Genomic DNA, 27,269 nt, shown 5'->3' with positions numbered 1-27,269 from the left:
AACATGTCACAACACTTAACTTTTTAAACATTTTTGTCCACACTCTTCATTAATAGACATTACTCTAACGGTAAACCAGCGCAGGATCCTCCAGCAGCAGCTTTGTACGTTAATCAGCATGGTCATGGGGAAGAGTAAATTATGTTCATTCACGTCAGTCTCCAAACGTTTCCAATAATACCAGAAAAAGTGGCTAGATTTGTCGCTAGTCACTTAAAAAAAGCCACTAGAGGGGTCTGAAAACTCGCTAAATATAGCGACAAAGTCGCTAAGTTGGCAACACTGAGGAATAATAAATTCCCCCAAGACCCGCCTGTTTCCACACATAAGCCAATCACAGTGCTCGTTCGTCCCCGCTCACACGCACATTGGTTGTCATCTTCTTCGTTGGTGTTCGTCTCCTTGTCTTGTATTGAAGTTAGTTTGAGTCGGCAAACCAGCAGCTAATTTGCGCATTACTGTGAACTACTGAAGGAGCGGAAGAGGGGAGCAGAAGTTTGTTAGCGACAAAATAAATTTAGTTATAACTACTACAAGAAAAAGACCAGCAAATGTTTTGGTTGCTATTGTGCAAGTAGATGAAATATTCACTCGCACTGTCGCACATTTTAGTCGCAAAATGCAACTATTTGGTCGCAGTCTGGATTCCTGCACAAGAGGAATGACAAGTTGCTAGAAGCTGACAATGTGTTATTTTACACTACATATAACTTAATTCACACTGATCTCCCCCATTAGACGGGTCAAAAGCACTTAACTTCTGCCAAGATGAGGCCAAGCAACTTCTACTTAAGAAAAATGTATTGCAGTATAACAATATCATACATAAAGAACAATATATTTTCCTTTTTAATCTTTCTAATTGTTTTTCAAGCTGACACACTGGTCAGATGTTCAAGAAGTGTTGAGGTATTAAGAAATGTACACCAATCACACTAATACTTGAATCTGTATTTGATTTGTACTATTCTCTGCAATTCTGTTCAGTACAAATAAAAAATTTCTCCTTCCATAATAGTTGTGCCCAAGCTTGAATTACCCCAGCATCCATCTCCATGAAACAAAATCCTGTAACAAATCAGATATCCACCCACTACCACAGTAACAATCACAGACGCACCTTAGCTGACACACAGCTCTGAAGTACACATCCTTCATAAAAGCTCATCTTCTCATCCTTCTGTATTTCCCAAATGCTTTACGGAGGAGACTTCCTGTCAACTTTCTGAATAATTTGCAGACACATCTGACTCTTAATAAACACTAACCTAGGGCTAGTTGTAAATCAGGAAAAGCAGCAGACTGAGAAATTGCATTTCCAGCTTTCTTATGCAGATATGAACCTGAGAGGTTTTTTTTCCCAAGTCAGTATATTATACATAATTTTTCAGAGCCTCATTTAGACATTAAATATGATGAATGTTGAGGGAATTTTAATTACAACTAAGAAAAAACAATCACATTAAGATGTCCAAGAATATGGCTACCAGTTTATCGAAAAGAAGGTGGGTAGATGGGTTCACTACATCGCACGCAGGTGACTGCAGGGTCTTGGATAAGACCTCCTAGAATTCCAGGCTACTTATTTCGAGCTAATTTGAGTCAGCTGTTGAAATCATTCAAGGCAGCTGAGCATGTATTAACATATTTTCTGCAACATTAGAAATCCACAAGCAAATTCCTGTCATCAACATCATGATGAAAATATTCTATTGTTAAAACCACTTTTGACTGTCGAAACAAACTTTGTCATTCTCCAAATCAGAACTATTTCATTAAGCTAGTGTGTGTATGGTGAGAGGAAGGTATAAGAATAAGAAAAGGTGACATTACTCCATAACCTCTTAGTACCACAGCACTCCTCACAAAAGAAACCAGGAAAGATTAAAGGCAGCTGGTTCATCTGTTCCTGTCATCAATTCTCCCCCAAAAAGAAAAATGACTGGAATCAGGAACTTGTCTCAGAGGATTTTCCCCTCATTGTTCCATGAGTCAACTCATTCATGTGCAGAATCAAACTTTTCAAATGCTTTCATTTGACATCGTGCATTCCCATTTTAACAATTAACACAAGACGCATATAGATCAACTGATAAGAGACTCACCAGTTTCCTCATCAATGGAAAATTTTCCTAAGCCAGATCCATCTCGTATGGAATATCGAATCTCTCCGTCTTGTCCTGTGTCCTCATCTTCAGCTGAAACAGTCATCACAGACGTCCCGACAAGAGCATCCTCTTTTATAAATCCCTTTTCCACAAACGATCGAAACAGAGGCCTGTAGAGATTCTCATTCACATCTACTACGTCCACTTCAATGAAGCAGGTTGATGATAAAGATATGGGCTTCCCCTTGTCTTTAGCTTTTGCTGTCAAGTTATACACCTGTTTTGCCTCATAATCCAGATTCTGAACAATTCGAAGAGCACCACTAATTTTGTCCACTTCAAATTTACCATCTCCGTTGTCAATAAGGCTATATCGTACCTGGCTGGAAGGTCCAATATCAGGGTCATGAGCCTCCAGCCACATAATAACAGTACCTATAGGAAGATCCTCCCTCACCTTCACACGGTAATTGGGAGGCACAAATTTAGGTGGATTATCATTCACATCTTCCAAGGTGATTTTAAGAGGCACCGTGGACACTAACTGAGGCTCACTCAATGCTTGGTCACGTGCCGCAATCTTCAAGATAAAGAATGGAAAGCGCTCACGATCCAGTGGTTTCATCACAGTCACAACACCGGTTATCTCATTAATTGCAAAATAATCTGTGCCTCCCAAAATTGAATACTTCACGATTCCATTGTCACCTTGATCCTTGTCTGTGGAATCCACCTGGATAATTTCTGTCCCAACAGGTGTGGTCTCACTTATTTCAACTGAGTATGAATCTTGCAAAAACTGTGGACTATTGTCATTGGCGTCTAAGATTTTCACATCCAAGAGACGTGAAGAGGATTTCTGTGGTATCCCAAGATCATAAACTGTAATATTGAGGGTGTAGTGGTCTGTTGTTTCCCGATCAAGCGGAGAATAAATCAAGAGCCAACCGGTTTCCATATCAATTATGAAGCGGCTTTCTGTATCCCCACCTGAAATAACGTACACCAATTTCCCATTGAAGCCACTATCTGTATCTGTGGCACTTAAATGGGCAATCCTTGCTCCAACAGGGAGGTCTTCTTTCACTTCAATAACACTTGGGAAAGAGTCTGCAAACTGAGGAGAGTACCGATTGACTGAGTGAATGTCCATGAAGTCGTCATCTGGCTCAGTTTGCGTGTGGATTTTGCTTCCCTGAAGGAGCTTTTCAGCCAACATAGTCGCCACACCAGTTTCAACACATTTCAACTGGACAGGTTTGCGGGCTGTGATGACAGTTATGTTCATGATCATTGGCTGAGTCTCATGTTCGCCATCAGTTGCCACAATTTGTAAACTGTGAAAGGACACCTTGGCTGCTTCTCCCTCACTCAATGTGCGCTTCAGTGAAAGCAAGCCTGAGTTTGGATTTAGTTCAAACAGATCAAGATCATTTCCAGCTTTAATAATGTACCGCACTAGCTGCAGTTCATCAGCATCAATGGCAGATGCTGTTGTTATCTGCTCTCCCACGCCGTGATCTCTGGGCACAGTCACCTCACAGTCTACATTTTCAAACAAAGGCTTGTTGTCATTCAGGTTATTTAAAGTTATGGTTACTGATGCCTCCACTTCTCTCCGGAAAGGGGATCCCCAGTCTGATGCCCTGACTCTGAGATTGTAAATCCTGGGCATGAGTTCATAATCTAGGACCTCTGAAGTGCTGATGACACCGGAGAAGTAGTCGATGACAAATGGCTGGGGACTTGGATTGGTAATGCTGTAGGTCACATAGCCGTTTTCCCCTCTGTCGAGATCAGTGGCTCTCACTGTAATCACACTGGTACCAATGGGGACATTCTCATCAACGCTGGCCTTGTAAGATGTCTGCTGGAATTCAGGTGCATTGTTATTGACATCAATCACGTCAATAATCACTTTTGTGGCTGCTTTTTTGTCACTGGTAATCACTTCCAGCTCAGACTGTGGGGAAATATCAGCATTGATTGGTCCTGCAGTGCTGATTAAGCCAGTATCTGGATTGATAGTAAATCTGTTTTTGTCAGAACTGTATTTAAAAGCATATTTTAAATGTGGATACTTTGGCACAGCTGTTACCATGGTGACAGGTGTGTGTAGAGGGGCAAATTCACTCAGACTGACTCTGTAAATTGCCTTTTCAAATACAGGGGGGCCCTTTTGGAACTGTGCAGAAGTTACATGTACCAATTTAGCAGATGAAAACTGAGGGGGGGTGCCCTTGTCCTTTGCCTGTAAAGTGAGGTTGTATCCAAAAGGTTGACTGTCCCAGTCCACATCTTTGACAGCTTTTATCTTATACTCCTTGCTTCCAGGGCTGCTTCTTACAGCCTTGAACTGCTGAAGAGGGTCACCGGCAACAATGCTCAGCGATGCTATTTCTCCATTTGGTCCCTGATCTTTGTCCTCCACCATCACAATGGCATATGTGGGGTCGTGATCTGCATCTGAGGGCGTCAAAGTCACTGCAGTAATTACAGGTGCATGCTCATTGGCCTGCTCCACTCTGACTGTCAGTTTGGCCATGCTACTAAACCCACTGCTGCCATATAGCTTCATCCCTCTGTCCACTGCAAGGATCTCCAACTCGTACAGTTTCGTCTCAGAATAGTCAAGTTTGCCAGTCAGTGTAACGACACCGCTTGTTGGATGAACAGCAAACATATCCGTCCACTCTCTGAAACTGTAGTAGTATTCTCCATTTGTACCAATATCTGCATCAGTTGCCGTGACCTTGGCTACACTTGTACGTATGGCCGTGTTTTCTGGTAGAGAGATGCTGTAGGATGTCGGTGAGAAGAGAGGCCTCAGATCATTGGTGTCCAGTACCTGCACCTTAACTCTAGTGCGACACTCGAAATTGGTGTTCCTCTCAGAAGCTTTAACAGTTAGCATATAGTGGTCTTTAACCTCCCGGTTCAGAATGGCAGTGCTGCCTCCTTTGGTCCTTATTCGCAAAAAACTGAAATCTCCCAGCACGTAGTCCTCTGCTTTGAATAAGTTCTCATTGTCTCCAGAGATTATTTTGTACCGTATCTCCCAAGTTGGGTCTGTGATATAGATCCCCATCTTGGTGTGACTCTCTAAGTAAGTCTTAGCAGCGGAGTTTTCATATATGGTGGAATTGTAAACAGAATGAGTGAACTGCATGGAGGTGGCCCTCGCCATCCTTTGGTTCGCTGTGCAGCCACAGAAAAGCTGCAGGAACAGCACAAGCAGTGCCACCCATTGTTTCCCCATCTTCGTACCAAGATCTTCACAAAACCACCTGGGGAAAAAAAACAATAATAATCATCATTTTTAACATTAAAATCAGGCTCAAATATATTTTAGATAACATCTGCTGTTATTAGGAAAATATTAATAACCAGAACTCTTCAAATGGCATAACAAGTGATGTCCAGGTTGATAATGTGAAAATAAGATAAGGCGGTCAGGTGACAAGATCCAAGCCAGCACCGCTCCCATATCTGCACAAAACCAGATGCCAACTATGTGCACTTCCCAACAGTAAAAGCTCATTTTTCAAACATCATCTTAATGAGCTCAGAACACTGGCACTGAAAGAACATGAGCAAGAAAATCTTTCATTTCCCTGCTAAAGTAAATATATATATATATATATATATATATATATATATATATATTATTCATCTGTAAAAGAAATGCAACGGAAAAGCAAAGGCAGCAGCAGCTATTTTAGATTTCTGATAACTGTGCTTGACGTTTCTTACTATTTTAACAGCACGTAAAGAAAAGCAAAGGCTTCCATGCAAATTAAACACAAGGCTGCTTGTTATAATCTCGCTGCAACAGAATCAAGAGTTAAAACCAGCCTTGAGATGAGTCTGCAACTGTTTTAAGATTTCACATCCATTCATTTACAGCCGCTTTACGGCGCCTCAGCCTGTGTTCTAGAGTCCATATAAAGACAAATAAAAGCAAGACGTCACTATGTCTGCGCAAGAATGTATTAAACCTACATTATTTACTTTTGGCGTGTTAAGATCACCAGATCAGGATTTAATTATTAATTTTTTATGTCGGGTTAATAAGTGACACGACCGAGCCCAATGCACCTTAAGTCTAAAACAACTGCCTGCAGGTACAAAAGAACCATCTGCTTGTGGACGACCATTGTAAAAAAAAAAAAAATCTAATTACACAAACAACTTGTAGCTCATTTTGTGCCATAATAGGCAAAATTTTCGGGCAATTAGTAGATTCAGTTTGCCTTCAACCTCTATAAGGTAACCCGTTTTCAATGAGAAAAGTTTACTGCTTCAAGAAAATAAGTTAGGTGCCTCGAGACTATTTCATTTCAAACCCCATCCCCCAACTACAGCCATTCACTTCTTGAAACGATGGCAGCCGTGCGCTGAGCGGAGACTGGCCAGAAAAAACCACCGCGCACCTTTCCAACACTAAATTAAACCATGCATAAACTACTCTTTAACTGGACTATATGCGTGCGCTTTATTGAAAACTGTGTCCAAATATTAGTTTCGTCAGATATAAAGTAAACTTATTCAAAGAGCCAGAGAAATCACAGTTGGATTTTCACACAGCCCGCAGCTCACAATAGCAGTCCTAACCGACCTCAACTTTTTTTACACGTTACAAAGATGCCGACGCTAAAGCGCTGCGCTCTGAAAAAAAGCCCAGAATATTCCAAAAATGATTATTTACATACCTCTGTTATTATTAATTTCGTATATTAGGAGGTTTTGGATGTAGTTTATGTGGTCCAAATCTCGGCATGGTAATACGTGGACTTCTCTCCTCCCCGTTACTCCATCTGCCACCAGCAGGCTGGCTCTCTTTTCCCTCACTCTCTGCTTCCCTTTCTCTCCCACACTGGATCTGCCCGATATCTTTCCGCGCTGCGCACGTCCGGATCTACTTACCGGCTCGGAAACCTTTCAGCTCTCAAACGCACGTACTGGGGCACTTTGCTGTGGTTGCCTTGTATTTTTGAAAAATATATCCTAATTTAAACTAAATCTGTTTAAGTAAATTTTTTAGAAGCTAGCACTTTATGTCAATCGTCACTTATCGTATATTACGTGCATCTTCACATAAACAACCTACTTTTGAGCCTGCTATGTGCGCACCTGTAGAGAATAAACTGCTATAGACATCTTTCTTATTTGCAAAATGTGACTATTTAGACTATTTAAGCAGGTATGCGGGGGTTAATGGGATTTTCTATCAGCTGTGGATGAATTATTTTTAAAGTTCTCCCTTGGCTTACATGCTGATTATTACAACAAGCTCATTTAATGTAACCCACTACAATGTCCTCGCGCTGTCTTAATAAAATAGCTATCTTTTTCATCTCTAAGGCTGAACCACTACATTTGTCTGGGCTGAACTGAAAGGTTATTTTGTGCATGACTTCCTTAAAGATAATAAGCAAGCAATTTCGATTAGACAATAATTTATGCTCGTTTTGCTAAATAGCCTTACAACAATAATAATAACTAGGTGATGCGGGAAAAGTAGGCCTACTACTTTGCAAATGAAATCGCAGTTTAGGGATTCCTTCATTGTGATAAATAAGATAATGATACATGAGAGTGCAGAAGAGTTGCAATGCCAGTCCTTAAGTTGATCTCGTGATTTTTACTGTAATACTGGGCTGAAAGTGAAGTGGCCACCGGTGCGTCCTGGGTGGTGCTGGAAGTCGTTGTTCAAATAAACACCCCATCCTTATTGGGTCATTCGGATTTTTTCTCAGTTTAGACTAAATCTGTGCCACCCTCTCCACATGCACAGGAGTGTGGCTTCTGTGCGACTGATGGCGCTGTCTCACTGCTCTTGTCCGGACCGCACAGATCCTGCTGGGGCGCTTGCACAAAGCTGCATGCAGCTTGGCAACTTGACAACATGTACTGATCTGTGCGGGAGTGCGGGTGCGCCTAAGCGCGTTTTGATTGCGCTAAGCGTGCAAATTATTGCGTTTGGGTTGTTTGGAAGTAAACCGGACACACGCATTGATATCCAAGATGCAGCAAGTCAAAGTTTTAGGAGTTGCTTGAGAAATAATTTCTTAACTCTATTAGCCGTATCCTCAAATATCACTCACCTGATGAGCAGAATGACAACTTGCTCCAAAGTTTGTTTCAAATAAATCCTGGCAGTTTTTTAAAAATATTTTTGCAATCATCTCTCAGAAAAGCTCCCTCCGTTCAGCGTGAATAGACCACGTTTTTCCTTTTTCCTCTTCAGTGCCTCGCGGTTTTACAGCCACTTCCGATCCACATGCTGTCATCGTACAGTGGAGCTGCGGGCTACAGTTTTACCTCGCGCCTCCACTCCACAATGGCACAGGTGGGGTGGCATATTGTCGCTGCCTTCAGGTGAAATCGGAAATATCGCGATTCTTGGAGGAGCCCAGAGGCAGACAAGAATAGTAAAGATGTTGTGATTTCCTTGCTCGTTGCCCTCCCCCTGGAAAGACGGCAGAACAGAAGGGGGTGGGAGTGGAGTGAGAGGAGATCTCATCGCTGATGGAGAAAGTGATGTCTGCAACTCTTTGCCTGTGTGTTTTTGTTCTGGCTTTCTCCTTATCTGATCAGTTGTCATACTGATAAATTCCCCAGCTTGATGAATTAATTAAGATTGTCTGCTGCATAATTTATGCTCTACACAAACAACAGCATTTAAAATATATTCTGACACCCGAATTCATGCTTTATATTTAAAGTTAATAATTGAAAGTTATTACATTGAAAGCAGATAAAGGATATAATGTCAACACCTTCATCAAAAGCATTGACTTATAGATTCCATCAGCAGTGTATGGCTCAATGTAGTTGTTTACTCTGATTACAGTTTATGCAACCAGGTGCTTTTTTATTATCTGAATCCTTCATTCTTTTTATTATTTGTGCTCTTGTGACCCTTGTGAAACAACATCTAGATTTTATAGTGATCTCTGAATGCACTTCAGAGAAGTAAATGTCTTCACTCAGCTCCTTGAACATGTGGTTAACAGCTAAATGCGACACCATGCTGTGAAGTGGCTGCCAAAAAAATGCCAGGGCAGAGAGGAGAGGGCGGCTGGAACCAGTGCTCCAGCATGAGAATTTCGTCCTAATGTCTATTCAGCACAGGCTCATTAAAGTCCCATATGCCCACAGGCTAAGTAAACGAATGAGACCAATGAGCTTGGTGTGCGGATTTGTAAAGCAGAAATAGAGGGAGTGAGAGAAAGACATGGCTTTTGTTACAGAGAGCAAGTGTGTAACATTACATCCCTCTTCCTTACACCGATCTGTCCCCGTTCTCTCTCTTGGTTTTGTCCCAAGCATTGTTAGGTGTCTGAAACTTCTATTTTCTTTAGCCCGCTCTCTGCTCTGCCTGTAAACTTTAACTGAATTCAGGTCAGGTGATGCCCAGGGCTGGTTCCATCTCTTTGATCTCGCAAAGTGTTTGCAGTCCGGGTTGCTGATGGGTCAGGTCCTCTTGCCTTATAGACCTTGTGGATGTATAGTGGGGAAGTCCTTTAGCCCCTGAATAACGGATTAAATCATCCGAACACAGTGACTTACAGATCAAGTGGAAATCCTTAGTCACAAGGGAGGGAGTTATGCCTTTTCAAAGATACACTGTAACGTCTTTGCAAACCTAAGCAGAGAGGGGTATTAAGGGTAGCTGAATACTGCAGATGAGTCACAGTAAACACGACACACACAAACACACACCTCTCTGAACCTAGCATCAAGCAAGATGATCAGATGATTCAAGTGCAAAAAAATGAGGCAAAAATGAAAGTAAACACATGCAAATATTAGCCAAACGAGAGCTCCCACAGCCAAAAGAAGCCTGACGTTGAGCAAGGCGAGGGGTTAGAATGTAAAATTCAGTTGTTAGATTCCACTTAATTAAGTAATTTTCTGTTATTTGTATTTTTTTAAAGGGTTTACGTTATTTTATAATTTCACATTTTTTGCTTGTGAAGCCTCAAATTCAATATTTTGGCTAGTTTATTTATAGAAATTGTGCACAACATGGGGTAGCAACATGTAAAAAATAATGTACCACCATGAAGCATAGCCTGCATTTCTGACTTTTGTGTTTCAATTTGGGCCATAATTTACAAAATCCTTGTATCCCAACTGCAAGTGAGCTTGAAGCAGGGCTCATCCTGGATAGGTCACCAGTCCATCAAACGGCTAACACAGAAACAAATAGGACAAACAACCATGCATAACAGCACCTATCAATTTAGAATCATTAAAAATCAATTAAAAAACATGCATGTTTTGGGGTTATAGGAGGAATCCAGAGTGCTCAGACAGAATCTGGTTTGCATGGAGAGCATTGGGGCGGGGCATTTGAAGAGTTAGTTTTCATTCAGTTACAAATTACATTAAAGTGCATTTAGATCTAGATGTACTTTGTGCACATACTGATTGCATAGAAACTGATAAAGTAGTCTTAGTAACTTTTTTTTATTAAGCTTTTTACACATGCATAGAGTCCTGAAATGTTCCAGAGATGTTCCTTGGGGATTGACATAAAATGTGGAATTCTGAGTTGCAAAGCCTTAGAGTTACTAAGTATGAAATCTAATTTCTAGTTGGTTTTCTTTTATATCCCCAGTTATAATTTGGAATGGATGATGTATTATCGTATTAGTTTGAGGGCCATTACTTCTCTCTTTAGTCACAGAAAAATATACAGGTCTCTATAGAAAAATTCTCAAGTGGTCGTGACTTTATTTTCTTTTGCAAGAACTTTGCAGTGAAGTATAATTAGTTTTAGAACAAACTGTATCAGCATGTCACTAATTATTCTTGATTGCCAGGGGCTATAGAATATCCTACAGACAAAGTTTGTTGCCTTCCTGTCCTGAACTCAGCAGGCATACACAGGGCAGGGATTGTTTTTTTTTTGGACAGTGGTGCAATTTCTCACAAGGAGTTTAACACCATTAGTGTGTCTTTGTACAGATGCAAATAAGCAACAGAGGTGGTGGCCAAGGGACCATCTACTGGGGGGGGGGTTCTTTCTAAGTAAGCCAGCTTTATCTCGGCAGGTATTAATCTAAGTCTGGGGCCTCACTGGTATTTAACATTACCATGAAAAAGAGGGAAAATCCATAAGATGCTTACAGAAAGGAAAAGTTTCTGTAATAACTTGTGTTTCTTCCCCCCTGACTAACATTTCTGCACCCCATTTCCTGCTGCAGTGAATAGGCCATAGGAAAGACTACACCCCCACCCCCCAAATAACAGGGTGACAGACTCAATTTTCCTTTGAAATCATACAAATACTACAGATTGTCCTTATGTTTCATAGAGAAGAAAATATGAGGCACAAAATGGCTCTCTGAGTGTGTTATTCTCCTTTGCCTGTGACTAATGTCTTCAGCTTTGCGTCCCCTGCAAGTTGAAAGTGGATAGAGATTGGGAAAAGATATAAATGATTTGTAGTGTGCCTGCAGCGATAGAGCACCCAGGTATCTGTTTCCACCACCACCCTGTCGGTGTACAATCTGAATCCTGAGGCAGAGCTTAACTGTAAGTGAGATTGAAATTATTCAGTTTCCACCCTTCTAAAGTGTCTTGCAGTAAATGCAGCGACCCTCCAAGAGCTGGTGGTGGAGATGACCCTCTCTGCAACAACAGAAAATACAATCAGAAAAACAGAAAAAAAAAACTCCACCAAAAGCAGAGCTTCTTATATCAAGCTTTATTCATTTACTTAATGTCACTGATGCTTGTTGAATTAGAAGCATTTATAAAAAAATCATACATGAAATGTATGGCAAGTAATAATAGCAACCAATTGACATTTTCCCTGAAGCAAGAGGCACACTGCTGTGCTACGAGAATAGTCTTCATGCTGCCTCAAGCAAAGCAGGAGATTAGCTTAGCAAAGCCCCATGGTTGCAGAGGCTCCCGTAATTACTTAAAAGATGACACAAAAGTACACTGTGCTATATCTGGAGCAATCTATCTGGAGAGTTGACATTATTGTATTATTTATTGGTGTTCTTGCTTAAACAGAGCGTGCAGGTAGAATGAAATGTATGAAACAGATTAGTGCCCTTTTTTGTCATGCAAGGCAATCAGGAATAGGTGTAGTCTGCCCACAGGGAAATCAATAGGCCCCTTTTCCCACTTACAAACTCTACATTTGACTCAGATTACCTTGCAGTTTGAAGCTTTTTGTTATTCACTGGTTCATAATCCAAATAAGATGACTGTTGCTAGAGATGTCCCCAGGAGGATTGCAGTATTGCATTCAAACAGCATTGTTAACACTTTGTTTGCCTCTGCATGGAGATCATCTTCCCATTAGTCACCAAACTACAGAAAGGACTTGGCAGCGATTTCAAGTTTTTGAAAGAGAGATTTTGATGTTTTGTTTTTTTTAAAAAAATGTTATACAGTTGGCTGTTAACGTTGACCGTGGCCAGAGATTTAAATATTGTATGTTAATGCGTCTATTGCCAGTCAAAAAAGTCACTTAATACAGATTTTTATCATTAGCTGTAAAATTTGTCAATGCTCTGAGCATATTTATTTCTATATTTCTCATATAGTCAGTGGGCTCTGACTGAAAAAGTTAATCCACCATTATGTTAGAAAATAAGCAGCCTTTGAGCACAGCATGTTACCATCATGTTTTCTAGTTATGTATTCTGACTCAGATTAAGGCTCAAGACAAAAAAGATTTAAGAAGTTGTCATTACCAATGATGTCTCTAAAGTAGTGCAGAACCCCTGCATACTTAAGACATCTGTGCATACTGTTTACATCTGTGGATGCAGTTTTCAATTCTGCACGCAGCTGCTAATAATAAGGTTATAAATAGAGGATAGCTTTAAACATGGCTTTGTTGTCCAGCAGCAGCTTTGCTTATGTGGATCCCTCTGCGTATTGTATATCACGGTATGAAAGCATTCTTGGGTCAATAAACTTGTATGATAGTCAAATAACACAAAAACTGTGAGCTCTGTGTGTGTGGCCTCTGGTAGCTTGTTGGATAAGGCTTTGTGCAGCAGTTTTTGACACAAAGTGTATGATAAGAGAGCTACTCCACAGCTGTATACAATCAGTTGGTGATACACCCGTTGCACTAGGAAATAGGAAATCCTCATCCTACCCCTCAGCAATGTGGGAGGAGAGCAGGGGCCACACACCAAAATCCCACATATGAGACATGCTGTATGTTCAAGTTTTTACTGGTTTTTAGTGGAGCATCTTTTTGCTTTTATACTCATCAGCATGTCTCAATTTTATACTCAACAATGTCTTCTCTTCAAGAGAGTCTGCACTGTGGTTGCTCATTGACCGACTAGTAGAGCAGACGGCTTGGGTAGATCATAGCCCATCTTTGAGGAGTGCTAAACCCATCATGACTGCTTACGCATGCAGGGCAGTCTATCTGTGCAGTATAGAGTAGGAAACTAGACTGAAGTAAAATGAACTGTCATGATGTAGGGCTAAGTAATTAAATCTGTTTTTACACGCCTCTCTGATTCTGCAGTATGTGTACAGTATTATTACTGCACATTAACATACAGTTTGGTTAAAATATCTCTGAGGCAGACCCTCCCCTCAAAGGCCAACTCTTTGATGTGATGTAGCATATAATAGCAGTGGGGGGATAAATAACAAATTGAACACAACACTTACTGATATTTTTGATGTACTGCATTCCGCCAGTCATTTTTTTCTTGCTAAATCCTAATCCCTCAGAAATTGTGTCGGGATTATACACAAAAGGCGCATTTTGGACATGGATTTGCATGGATGGATTAGTAGGGTCTTGTAATAGAGGCTAGCATTTGTAGCAAACCCTCCATCTCCTTGTTGTTGCACATAAAAAATGCTGAGCTCCACTTCATGTTAACACACATTATCTCCCTCTCTGGGAGAATAGATCATTTCTCATTGCTATACATGTTGGGAATTTGCATGTATCAGCAACAAACAGATGTCCAGGTCAGGAGTATTCTGCTTCACATGGACAGTTTCACACATCAACAAACCACTCAAAAACAACACACACCAATTGCTGTAAGTTCATTGGCAGTAGTAGGCTTTTAGACAGTGATACAAAGGATTGGGAGTGCTTTGAACCCCAGAGGAGGATGTTGCATGTTGTTGTCACCAAACCCACATTTTCCAGGGAAGAAACTGATGCTCACAAAGAAATTTGCAATTTCAATAAAACCATCAAGTATTTAATGTATTCATACAAGCGTCATACCACCCCGCTTCACTATTTAGTCACATTTTTTGTACAAAAACAAACCAGTTTTAGCCTACGGCAGTTTTGTATTATACATTTTCACACACATTTGCTTATCTAATAGGAGCCATATTGACAGTTGAGAGAATTCCCAGAGGTGCTCATGCAGCTTCTCAGTCCTGAGATCTGGGGGGGATGTCAGATCACTCCTAGAATAAAAGGACCTTAAAGGACAACAGTTTCTCTAAATCTCATTTCTTTTTACATTGTAGTCTAAACAGTGAACATCTGCGTGACTAAGTCCTGGAATAATATATGTGTTCCTGGCCACTACTGTGGCTGAGCTTGGTGCTGCCTGCAGACAATCATTCTGAGGATTCAACCCAGACAATATCCCATTTCACAGCAGGTACAAATGAAATGTGTGATCGTACTTGTCTTGTAGCTGAAATGTGAGGTGTGAATCATCATTTTGTTGTCACATATAAACCAAAGCTGTGAATCAGGTTATCACTGTTTGCTCAGTCTCCTTCAGAATTCATTTAACATTCACTTAATATTTATTCACTATGCATGGACAGATTACTGAAAAAGCAAACAAGATGCATTTTCCAGGGCCCAAGAAGCCCAAAAAGCCAGAGAGTTGTCTGAGCTTTTTCCCAAAATATAATACATCATGCAGAAAGAGGTAGAAAAGAACAAAATGAGATGCAGATGAAATGTAAATGAGATGTAGAACGACGAGACGGAGAAAAAATGGCAACAAAGAGATGCATAAATGGTCCAAATGTGACACAAAATAACTGTGAAGAGATCCAACATAGCCTCAAAGACATGCAGAAAAATAAAAACAATATAAAAGAAATGACCAATATTAGGCAAATATTGTTGTTGTTTAACCACAGTACAAACAAACGTCAGCAACAGGATCTCAAAATCTTGTCTAAAAATATCACATCATTTCTGCAATTTCTATGCATTTTAACCATTTTTGGGTGTATTTGAATATAGTTAGAATGACAGAGAAAAGGTTAGGGTCAAAATACAGAGCAGGCTATAATCCCCATTCCCTGACAATGATATGAAAACTACAAAAGCTGCACAGTATTAACATGCAGCATGATTTGGCATGTCATTACTTGTCCATTTCACATGAACAGCCTGATATGCCATATAGCCCTAAAATATTTCAAATGTTTTGGAAAGGTGGGATGTAAGGACATGTGTCAAGCAGATTTTTATCAGCCAGTTCTCTGGTAAAATATCTGGATGATCACCCAGAGAGACGAATGTGTGTAGCAGTCCAGAGGATTCACAGCTAACAAGACGACAACAGTTACATAACTGGACAGTATAACAACCATCACAAGATACAAAATGGGCACAAAGTATCATGAAGTTATATAAAATATCTTAATAATACTAAATCAACAAGAACAAAATACAGATTAAATGACATAGTTTGTGTTTTTTTGCATATTGTTTGGTTGAAGTGTCCTGGTAATGGAGGGGGGACTCTAACAAGCTGGTACCTATACATACAAATACTTATCTAACAGTATACTGTAGGCACTGATCCCTATGAAGATCAATTATGTGATAATACATCCATGCCACTGTAAAGATGTAGCCAAATTTGGATGCTGCTGTTTCTTTGTTCTGATAAAGGAAAGTGACTCCATCATCTCAGCCCAACAATTACCTTAAAATGTTGATAGAAACTGCCAAATATGAAAGAAATGGAAAAAAAATCCTCACTTTTTCCTAAAAGATTTTTTCTCTTGTTTGAATGGAATTTACCTTTTTCAAAACAGTTAATGTGCACAGAGGGGGTGTAAAACCCCTTTTATGAGTGACTTCCATCCAAGGGAACATTTAATTAGCTGCTTCCTCTTCCAGAAAAGAAACACGGCCAACACTGGTTAATAAGGGAGAATAAAACCAATGTGCCAAACTAAAAAAAACCACAAAAGATAATTGTCTTACTCTAGTGTACAGCTAAGTTGACTGAGTTTCTTTTTTTATTTTTAAGGTTTCATCTCTTGTAAGCAACTTTTGTCTTCTAATTATTTCAGCCATGCATGCAGCAACTAAATTCAGCATAACTTCAGAATGAAAGCTGGACTGTTCATAATTTGGAGGACAAAGGACAATAATGATTCTGAAGTTGTAGACTGACTGCAATGTAAAGGCTCCAAAATAATTACATACCAGTGTTGGCCTTTACAAACTGTGACAATTTTGCATTACATTAAATGTATTTCTTGCAATATTTATGAAAAAACCCAACAACAGCAAAGAAATATATACAAACCTAAGGAGGTAATGGGGGGGGGGGGGGGGGGGGGGGGGGGGAATTGGCATTAATATATTCAAATCAAATCAATGTTTATTTTTATAGCCCTTTCACATACCAAGAAATACCCAAAGTGCTGCACAGGTAAAATAACAAAAACATCAAAACAACAATAAAACAAACAATAAGAGAAAAGATGGTAAAAAGCTTGATGAAAACATCTTTATTGTGCTGAGCTTTTGTGTTATTCTGTGTGTAAAATTTGATCCATATGGATCTGAACGCATCACACATAATTTTTAGATTTCTTTTATTATCTCAACCTCTGACAGTTTTTTTTTTTTGTATTCTATACCTAGTCTGCGTTGACAGTGGTCAAATATTGAATTATTAAACTGGAATTTGGCCCGCCCACAGCAATCACTTGCTCGTTCAGGTACTCTGTCCTGGCTCTGGACTGTCTGCACACATCTGGAGCAGTCTGGTTAAAAACCCTGCTGAGCTGATCGGCACAATAATGAAGAGTACGCCCACGAATGGACCAGAAGTTTTTCCTAATTTAACCCTAATAAAATGAGGTTGAAACATCACAACTTCATTTAGAGACTCAAGAAATTCCTTCCAGAGAGACATTCTCAGTAAAATCAGATGTTTCAAAGTGGAAAAGAAAGAGTTAAAATAATTTGTTAAGTCAACATCGTGCCGCAAAACAAAAGGCATCTCACAAATACTAGTTAGTTAGTTAGTTATAAAACTACTATAATTTTGTGTTTTGAAAAAATGTAGCTATAGCATGTCCTGGAGTAAGCGCTGAATGAAGCATTTAACACCACCGTCACTAATACATATCCTCCAAAGCAGATAATTCAAACTGGCCAACAATGAAAACACAGCTAGTAACCATTGTAAATAGCATGCTTCCCACACTGATAGGTCCTAACTGACCCAAAGGACTGGAGTCTGTTTGCAACAACCTCAGTGCAAGGACTGCATGACAATTATCTTACATAGAGGTAGCAGAGCCATAAGCATGCTCTCCCTTCCTGAATAATGTGTGTGCATTTGCTTCACTTCCTACTTTGCTCAGACGCTTATGATCAGTAAAACAATCGTGCAGGCATTTTTAGATTAACAAACAGTAAAAAATATTACTTCATGCTTGCCTTTTGTTCCATATGATCGTATACATTAGAGGACACAAAAGAGTGTATTATCCGAATTTGTTACAAGACGAAACATCACTTATGCCTCCCTTTCATAGAACAATAGTAAATTGCTTTGCTGGAAAATAGTCAGCCTTCAGGACATGTGCAGCCCAAGCTGTTATAACACAACATGTTCCCGTGTGTGTCATCACCTGTGTGTGCTTTAAAATGGAAGTATTTTATTTAAATGAACTGGTGAGTTTAATTAACATGCATTGGCATGTTTAAGTTCATTTTGCAAGACCCAGTGTGGGAAATCAGCACCAGAACAGAGATGCAAATCAGTGGAGCAGCAGGCAGAGAGTGGCATTCATCAATGTTTGATGGCTTCCATCTATCTTAGTGGCAGACCGGCAAACTCAGACTGGTGAAGAAAATTAGCAAGAGGAAAACACACAAAGGCAAGCTGCAGCACACAGGGCCATTATCATGTGGCGTTTAGTCTGAAACAATATTCCACATATAATAAACATTTACAAGAATGAAAACAACATAAATAAAATATAGAATTTCATATTCATGAGCTTCTTTGTCAGTATGGAAGCTTGTCAGCTGCTCTGAGTGAAAGACCTTCCCTCACAGTCTGACAGTCGATTCAATATAATGGGATATAATCTCTCATCTTCCAGGGCTCAAGACTGTTGTAAAAACATCAGTGTTCCCCCCTCTGACCCTCAAAGAATGACATCACATATAATGCATGCTGACAATTTGACACTTGACCACCTGACTTGCCATATTTGAAGTGATCTGTATAAGATTAAAATGATTGATTTATGTATGTGTGTGTACACAACCAGTCAAAAGTTTGGACACATTTTCCTTTTAGATTCACTGGAAAAATGTGTCCAAACTTTTGACTGCTACTGTATATGTTTTTCATTTTTAGCCAAAATAATATGAGTTATGTAGCACTGAGAATTTATCATATGAATAATCAAATTGTTCAAGATGATATCTTCATGCAGATCCAACCGGCTGAGATGGATGTACTGTTTTCTGATCAGAAAGATATAAGTTGAGTTCACTGTCAGCTGGAAATGTCAGATCCTGAAAGATCCTGAAAAGGCAAACAACATGCCTTATATTTCAACCTGACAGCATGAGAGATCCATCAACCAAAACAAATGCATGGCAGCCCCTCACCAAACACACTCAAATATCTTCATTTTAAAGCATTAATTATTAGAAAAACTAAGGCTTTGAGGGGTTCCTGCTGAAGAGAAAATACAGCAGTACAAAGAATATTGTTTTATGTCTACTGAACAATTTTATAGTAGTGAATTTTTTATGTTCCTTGAGCTCTGTGTTGCAAAAGAGGAAACAACATGAAAGACAAAAGCAGGCCGGGAGGTAGAGGACAGATAGTTGTTTTTGTGGAACCATCCGCCTCCCAACTAAAATGAGAACCTGGCCTGATCAGAAAAAACGAACTATGAAGCATTAAAGACTTAAAAGCATCACTGCTGAAAGCACATTCATCGCTCTCTGTCTGCCTTTCTTCTGACTGCAGTTATTAGCTATTTAGCAGACATTAGACTGGCCCTCGTTAGCTAATGACCTGCCACACAGAGCGCTACTGCTGATTCAGCACAGATGTCGAGCCAAAGCCAAGCTCAAGAGCTGTACTCATACATAACACAGCAAAGTGCATGAAATGAGAATAAACCTCCAGCACCTAAACAATACCAAGCCAATACAATTAAATGTCACTCTCAGTCTTCTTTGTGGGGGCAAAACTGAAAAGTTCAGTCTTTTTTTTTTTTTTTTTTTTTTTTTTTTTTTGCTTATCTAATAACAATCACCTCTCAAGTGCATGACCTTTTCTGAAAATGGGGATCAATACAGCTTACCGTGGAGCTGCAAGCAATTTACTGTTTACCTTAGCGTATCTTTCACCCATTTTAAAAGGTCAACAGACTGTTATTATGATAGGGCAAGAACCCTGCCCTTTCCTTTTTGGATTGATTTGAAGGTTTCTGCAAAGTGGAGTGCATTCACTCCTGCTTTCCATCTTGTGTCATTTTGACGATGGTGCCCATATTCTGAGTGTGCCTGCAATGTATGGATAAGAGTTTTTGCAGAGTTTGCTGGATTTAGGTACAGTTCATATTCTGTTACACTCTTCCAAGAGATGGGTCAAAGCAGTGTTTTAGCATCAAGCAGGTTCAGCGTCCCTTTGAAGGTCTAACGAATGTTTCCTGAAGCCTGGGCCCTCTTTGGGTTTGTGTGCAAAACATTACAGAGGTAGTTGTTGTGGGGGAAGTGGCAACAGCGGTAGCTATTGAAGTTTGGGAAGAATGAAGGCTGGGGATTAGGGTGTTCAAACATAGCTGTCCTGTGTAGGCCTTGATATCAGTGCACCTGGGAACAGGCTGTTCTGTACAGTGATGGTTCCCTAGAGTGCAGCACATGAGTCATAAAGGGGTCAGAGAAATAAGCTTTATCTGTGAAGTGTAACTATATTTACTCAATATTTCATAGATTGTGCTCCTTTCATTACAAAGCAGATGTTTTCAACTGTATTCAAAGCAGGAGAATCTACTTTTGTGATGATAAAGGTACAAAAAACACAATATCCATCTATCTATTTTCATATTTTATTTTAATTTAAAATTTTATCTATCTATCTATCTATCTATCTATCTATCTATCTATCTATCTATCTATCTATCTATCTATCTATCTATCTATCTATCTATCTATCTATCTATCATGTAAGCATTTAAATCCCTACAGTTTCAAACTAATGCCTTTCCTTATTGCCCTGTTTCCATATAATCCAGTTGGGACCAGAACATATGATTTTATCATTTTTCTTGCACAGTGGAGGGAATCATTTGATGAAACTGTGCTCATTTCATAAAATTACCTGGGGCCAGCCTGGTTTTTGTCATGTGAAGATGCTTAGCAGATATCAGAGTGAGTTCAGCTTGTTCAAACGTGGCTTATTACACATTATCATAGGAGACAGTTTTATACAGAGTTGTAACAGGGAGCAATTTATTGGTTTAGAATGTGAATGGTAATGTTTTGATCAGTGTTGGGCAAGTTAAATGAAAAATTAAATTCCCCATTACTTTGTTTTTGTCATTGTACACATTATTGAAAGTAATTATTGTATGAATTATCAATTGTTGTTAAGCCTTCCATCAAGGGTCCAATCAAAAATCTTTGATGCCACTAAATGCTGCTACTCTTTATTTGATGTTGTTTAGCACTTATCTATAGCTGAAAAGTATTCATTAACCATGAGGAGCTAACATTAGCTCCGCTGTCCATAAGGAAAGGCTAAGAACACTGGCTGAATTTTACACCCCTCTAATGCTTGGTGGTTAGAATTTCTTTTTCTTTAGTAAATGCACATTTTTAGAAACTTATTAAACTTTTCACTTATTTTCCCTGATGTAGTTGGTGAAGGTTAGGGCACAGCTTTTGAGACATAATTTTATGTACATGTGTGTGTTGGTGTGTGTGTGCATGTCTATATGTGTGAATATGTCATGTTAACGTGCAACAGGGGTTAGTGTTCATTCTATTTTTTAACATAAAGCACTTTGTGTTGCAAAGTGCTTTAAGTTTAAAAAAATGGACAACTAAAAGAGGCCATCTAATGTCAGGAAAACTACATTTTTAAAAGCAAACAGCCAATGATTATTTTTTTCATCAACAATTGTTTACTTTGGATGATCCTGCATTGCATCTAATTACTGTTTCACAAAGACGTATACTTGATTGATTACAGGGAAAACTCGCTGCAGTTTTCTGTGTTTCTTCTGCATTCTATTTGCACAGCCATCACATCTGGTGGTTTTATGACTTTTATATCCTCGTCATAAAAAGTAAATAGTTTGGACAGACCAATATCCCTATGTAATCTGTGGCCTATGATGCAGACTGCTGCAAGTGTTTGGTAATATTTATTTAGAACATTGCATTGAAAAACATAGAGAAGTACATTACATGCTGCATTCACTTACCCTTGGGCATCTGAGAAGGGCAGTTTACACTGAATATTTGTTGCAGTTTGACTGAGGCCGCACTTTTAGGGGCCAGTCAGATTCTAGGGGTGGCCCGTGGACCCCTATGAGCACTATGCACTATGAGCTACTGGTTTCACATTTTAGAGCCCACAGCTGAAGTATGTGACTAGAATATGAAATTCTTCTCAAGCCAGATGTACACAAGTTATTAGGGAAAATGTTAACAGCAATAATTAAGCTACAGCTATACTTTCTTCATTAATGCATTTTTGTCCTATACATGTCACAGCAAAGAAGAGATAAGTTAGGACCAAAGTGATTTAAGTTTGTGTTAAGTGTTCCCTGAAACAACATATAGATTTTATGTCCACACTGTAAATGATGACTTTTAGCAAAATCACTCAAACACAGTGTGTGTCGCATTCATCATACAGTATGTATATAATAAAAAACAAAAATCAAAACAATAAAAATCGTATTAAGCACTAAAATCTATCCCATCGCTCTTGCAACAAGAATGAGGTCTAAGTTTATCCATCCATCCTCTATACCCATTTACTATTTATTCCAATGCAGGGTCACAGGAGGCTGGAGTTTTTTCGAGCAGGCAAGAGGCAGGGTACAACCTGGACAGGTTGCCCTTCCCTCGCAGGGCCAACACAGAGCAAATAATAACTACTCACATTCATTACGAGGGAAAATTTAGAGAGACCAATCATCCTAGGAAGGAAGATGGAATTCCCAGAGAGAATCCATGCATGCACAGAAAGGACATGCACACGCCTCATATTAAGGTCCAGGACCAGGTTTAATCCAGCAACCTTCTTGCTGTAAGGCATTGGTGCTAACCACCACACCACCATGCAGCCCAGATATGAGTTCATGTATAATGATAACATAGAACAAATAAAAGACAATGTGTGCTATTTAAAGTGGGAAATAGTATAAAGCATAAGCAGCACTGTCAGAGTACTGATAAAAAAGGGGAAGGGGTGGTTATGTAATGTCCAGTTGAACATCAGAACTGTTCACATCGGAGTGTAAATCTTTTCTTTTCCTCATAATATTACATCACATTGGACAAGGGGGGCAAATACACTTAAGAGACAAATGAACATCAGACAAGACAGAACAAGTGAGTAGCACTGAAAGTGTACCTTCTAGCAAAATCCAATATTTTTGCAGGGAATCAGATATACATAAATTAATGTCAGGCAGAAGTCCAACAGAGTAAGAAAAAGATTAAGTAACAAAGTGCAATTGACACACGGCTGTGACTAATCTCAGATAAAGCTTCCATCTTTCAGCATATTTCAAGTGAATAAGTGCAGCTGGGGGGAGGGGGGCTGACAATTTCATACTAGTTACTACTCATTAGTTCAATTTCCACCTGGCAAAGTTGTCTTCAGACAGGGTTTTGAAAGTTTCTGTTAGATTTCTCATGCTAGAAGACATAAAATGCACTGATATAAAAACACACAAGCTAGCTGAACAGACTGAGTTCTCCCACGAGACTGAACCAGTCTGTATATTTAGTTTTTGGCATAACTGATGAAGTGCTGTTGTACTTGTGGATTTAACTGTTTTGATATGGTGCACTACAATGTTCCCTGCATCAAAATGCTGTTACAGTCAGCCCCCTGCAGAGAGAGGCAGCTTCGAATTTCTGTCACAGAAAAAAAAAAAAAAAAAGAAAAGTTTTCTTCTCCTTTTTCACTTGCCAGCCGGAAATAATAAAGGGAATGTTCCATCACTTGTCTCATTTTCTCAGTATGCCCTGTGCTCCTCGCAGACAGGAAAATGCCAATAGGACAATATTGAACCAGATAATGCAGTATGACAGTGTTGCTTTAGTGAGGTGTCAGTAGCATTACAGAGGATTGTCCTGAAAGTGGAAAATCCAATCTGCCTCTGATTCTCCATAGAGCTAAAGGCCCACAGACTAAAGAATGATTCATTCAAATTCCTTTATCAGTCTACATTTTTTCCTCACAGCTCTGAGAGTGAAGACAAACTGTGGAGATCTAGACTTTAAGAAGGGGAAACAAGAGGTTGCTATAGTTGGATTATGTTGTGGAAATGTTGTGTTCTTAGTAAGACATTACAGAAACTGACAGAATTTGCAAATGGCTTTTATTCCAGCTACTGTACATGGAAATTATGAGCAGACAGGTTTAGAATAATACAGTAATAATCTTAAACTAATGTGTGCAGTGTGTGAATCTGTCTTTTTGTGGGAGGCAAGGACAAAAACTTAAAATATTGATGAACTTTAATATGAGTATTTTAAGAAACCATGAATTGTAATGAGTTTTCAAAGACACTAAAATTAAAGATTTCCTAGTATTTCATCACAGTCTGACAATATTAAGAAGACTGTACACCAGTTACAAGAGGAGTTTATGAATGTGGTTCATATAGGAGATCCAAAAATACATTAATATTTTACAGTGCTGGAGGGATGACCGGGCATATCATCCTCATTCGTTTGGTTCTGCCCAGAAAATTGTCTGTGGCCAGTAAGACAGAGTTTAGTGTTCAACTTTTTGAAATATACTATACGTTTATGCCCCAAGTCTTTTTCATTGTGTAAAAGGCTGGAGTTCAGGCATTATGGCATGTCGTCAAAGAATTATGAGCACATGACCAGGGCTGGTGGGGTCATGGTAAGACACACAAAAAAATGAACATAGATACATTTATTCATTTCACAGATTTAGAAGTCAAAGGGAGGACAAAGCAGCTATAAAAACATCCGTGCATGATGCCAGGCCATATGGTATTATGCTTCTTTTATTTGAGTTCTTTGTAAGCATAATTTTTCAATAAAAGCCAGGCTAAGCTTGATCTAAGACTATTTAATCAAGTTTATGTTGAAGAATGGTCTTTTTTTACCTATTTTATTTTTCTTTTTTACCCTTTGTGGCATTGTGAAAGAGAAAATACACTCTCTATTAAAGGTTTTCTTTATCAGGATGTAGAACAAAGAAAACAATCCATGACATATTCTACTATGTTATTACTGACTGAACAAAAACTAAGCCTAAACTCAGAAACACCATGTTAAGACACCTACTGCTTTCACAGTAATGGAGACCGTAAGGTGATAATTACCTAATTTAACAACCTGGTTAGGACCATAAAATGTTTTCCTCACAAACTTGAGTATGTACTTTTTCTTTCACATGAGATTTTTTTATATAAAAGTTTGATATTTTTGCTTTTGAATGACAATACTGGCAACCAGCACCTGTGGTTACCTGTTGTACATGTGGTTTCTGCCTCTCCTTGTTTGATACACATACATCAGGGATTGGAAATCCATAATTTTTATGGTTCAAGTCTGCCAGTGTGCACATGTACAAGATCCATAAATACTGAAAACCCATTCAATAACAATGTCATCATTAAGCCTATATGTAAATATTATGCTCTTGGATATATCACAATACAAAAGACACTGAGCAGCATGGCCACGCCCTTACAAAAATTAACTATGTTAACAGAAATTATGTAATTATTGTTGGTTCAATCAGCACCAATCAAACTTCTCATATTCTAAAGATAATTTGTTGCCTAAAACAATTAAATGTTAAGAAAACATGCTGGCAAAAAAATTGTAATTAAAGAAACCATTAAAATTCAAAGTTGGGGATGAAAATTAATGTATAGCTTTTGAACATGAAGTAAGGCAGGGCTGATAAAAACCCATCTGTTTGGAGAAGCAATTTTGAACGAATCAGTTCCAATAAGGTCTTTAAACATAAAATGGTACCAAAGAATATGCCCTCTCTCCTAAGGAGACCTGCTGAGCTTCATGTATACAGAGGGGTGATGTTTAGTCTAGGCATCACTGGATAGTGATAAATAGGGTTCAGAAGTGTAAGAGCTTTTAGGATTTTAATCAGTGCCATGAGTGGAACTTTTATACAATAGCAATGCTATCTTGTGTAGCTATAGTTTTACCAAAAATACAATGGAAAAGGTCTGCACAGCAAGAGGGGTTTTTGGGTTGAATCTCTGCTGGAGCCTTTCTGTGTGGAGTTTGCCTGTTCTCCCTGTGCACAGGGCTGGGCTGTTTTTAATTTGTGTTCTCCCTGTGAGTGAATGTGAGTAGTTGTTTGTCTCTGTGTGTTGGCTTTGTGATGGACAGGTGAACGGTGTACCCTGCCTCTCACCTAATAACAGCTGTGATACGCTTCAGCCCCCCCTGATCCTGAATTAGTATAAGATGTTATATATGGAGGACCGAAACTGCCAAAATTAAAAAATTAAATACAGAAATATCAAAATGGCTAAATAAACAAATTTGAGCCAATAAATTATACAAAAAAGTTTTTCCATTAAGAAACATATAAAACATGATACAAATTTATATATATATATATATATATATATATATATATATATTTTCATTTGTTTTAATTTAACTTTGTGTTAATATTCCCAATTATTTACTTTTCTATGTCTTTGTCAATTCAATTAATTTATTTATTTGGTAGCATTTTCATATTTTATTTTCAATTAAAATTTTATCTATCTATCTATCTATCTATCTATCTATCTATCTATCTATCTATCTATCTATCTATCTATCTATCTATCTATCTATCTATCTATCTATCTGTCTGTCTGTCTGTCTGTCTGTCTGTCTGTCTGTCACATCCTGGCTGGCTTTACCCCCAACCCCTTAACAAACATGTGCGGCAACATCCACCCTTATTTGTTTGTGAGGGGGAGAAGCCAAGGGTTAGTCCCCCAAACCCTGATCTGACCTTTCATTGAACCTAGCCAGGAACTGGCAGATGTGAGTTGACCCAGAGCAGAGAGTCATTTTCCCGCGGGAGATCACAACAACTACCCTGCGATCAGACCTCATCCTCTGGTCCAATGCCTGTCAACTCGCCAATATCATAGAACTTACAGTTCCCTGGGAAGACGGCATCAAAGCATATGAGCAGAAGAAGCTGCGTTATTCCAACCTAGCAGCTGAGGCAGAGGACACAGGCTGGAAGATATAGCTGAACCTGGTGGAGGTGGGGTTTAGGGGCTTTGTAGCTAGTACAACAGTGAAGCAGTGGTCAGAGTCAGGAGACAGGCTCACAGAAAGCTGGCCAATACTGCTAAGAGGACGAGCCATTGGCTGTGGTTAAAGTGGAGCAACGCCATCTGGGCTGCTAAGGCAAACAACTGGCTACAGGACACACATCTAGGCTTGATCAACCTGTGGTGGGCCTGCCTCAGCAGAGGGTGTATTGTGATAAATGGCCGAAACACCTCCTGATGCCGAGGTACACAGCTGATGATGTGTCCGGTCGGTGAAGCCTTATAGCAGCCCATCTGGCAAGAATAATGCAAACACTAGGGATTGTAACACCTAGTCCTTTCAATAAAGATTGACACTTTTTAAAATTTGCATATTTGAGTCCTCATTATTTCCAATCT

The 27,269-nt window shown here is 39.2% G+C and overlaps 1 protein-coding gene across 6 annotated transcripts in view; it reads right to left on the bottom strand.

Moving 5' to 3' along the window:
- fat1a (FAT atypical cadherin 1a) overlaps positions 1-8,265 on the bottom strand; it is an 80,479-nt gene extending 72,214 nt beyond the window's left edge. For 5 of the 6 annotated variants that reach the window (XR_006010002.1, XR_006010001.1, XM_041982942.1 and 2 more), the window contains exons 1-2: positions 6,821-6,941; positions 2,106-5,395 (exon numbers count right to left, since the gene is read on the bottom strand). Coding sequence is in view for 4 of the 6 variants with exons in the window: in XM_041982942.1 (XP_041838876.1) it covers positions 2,106-5,367 (3,262 nt within the window). In the remaining 2 variants the exon portion in view is untranslated. Of the gene's footprint in view, positions 1-2,105; positions 5,396-6,820; positions 6,942-8,215 lie in introns of those variants that run through there. The other variant, XM_041982940.1, reaches the window with a different exon arrangement.
- Between the last annotated feature and the right edge of the window lie 19,004 nt (positions 8,266-27,269).

Source organism: Melanotaenia boesemani, chromosome 4 (genome assembly GCF_017639745.1).
Source record: "Melanotaenia boesemani isolate fMelBoe1 chromosome 4, fMelBoe1.pri, whole genome shotgun sequence".
Taxonomy (NCBI): domain Eukaryota; kingdom Metazoa; phylum Chordata; class Actinopteri; order Atheriniformes; family Melanotaeniidae; genus Melanotaenia; species Melanotaenia boesemani.
The sequence above is the reverse complement of the archived record's forward strand: the minus strand, read 5'-3'. Positions and strand labels throughout refer to the sequence as shown.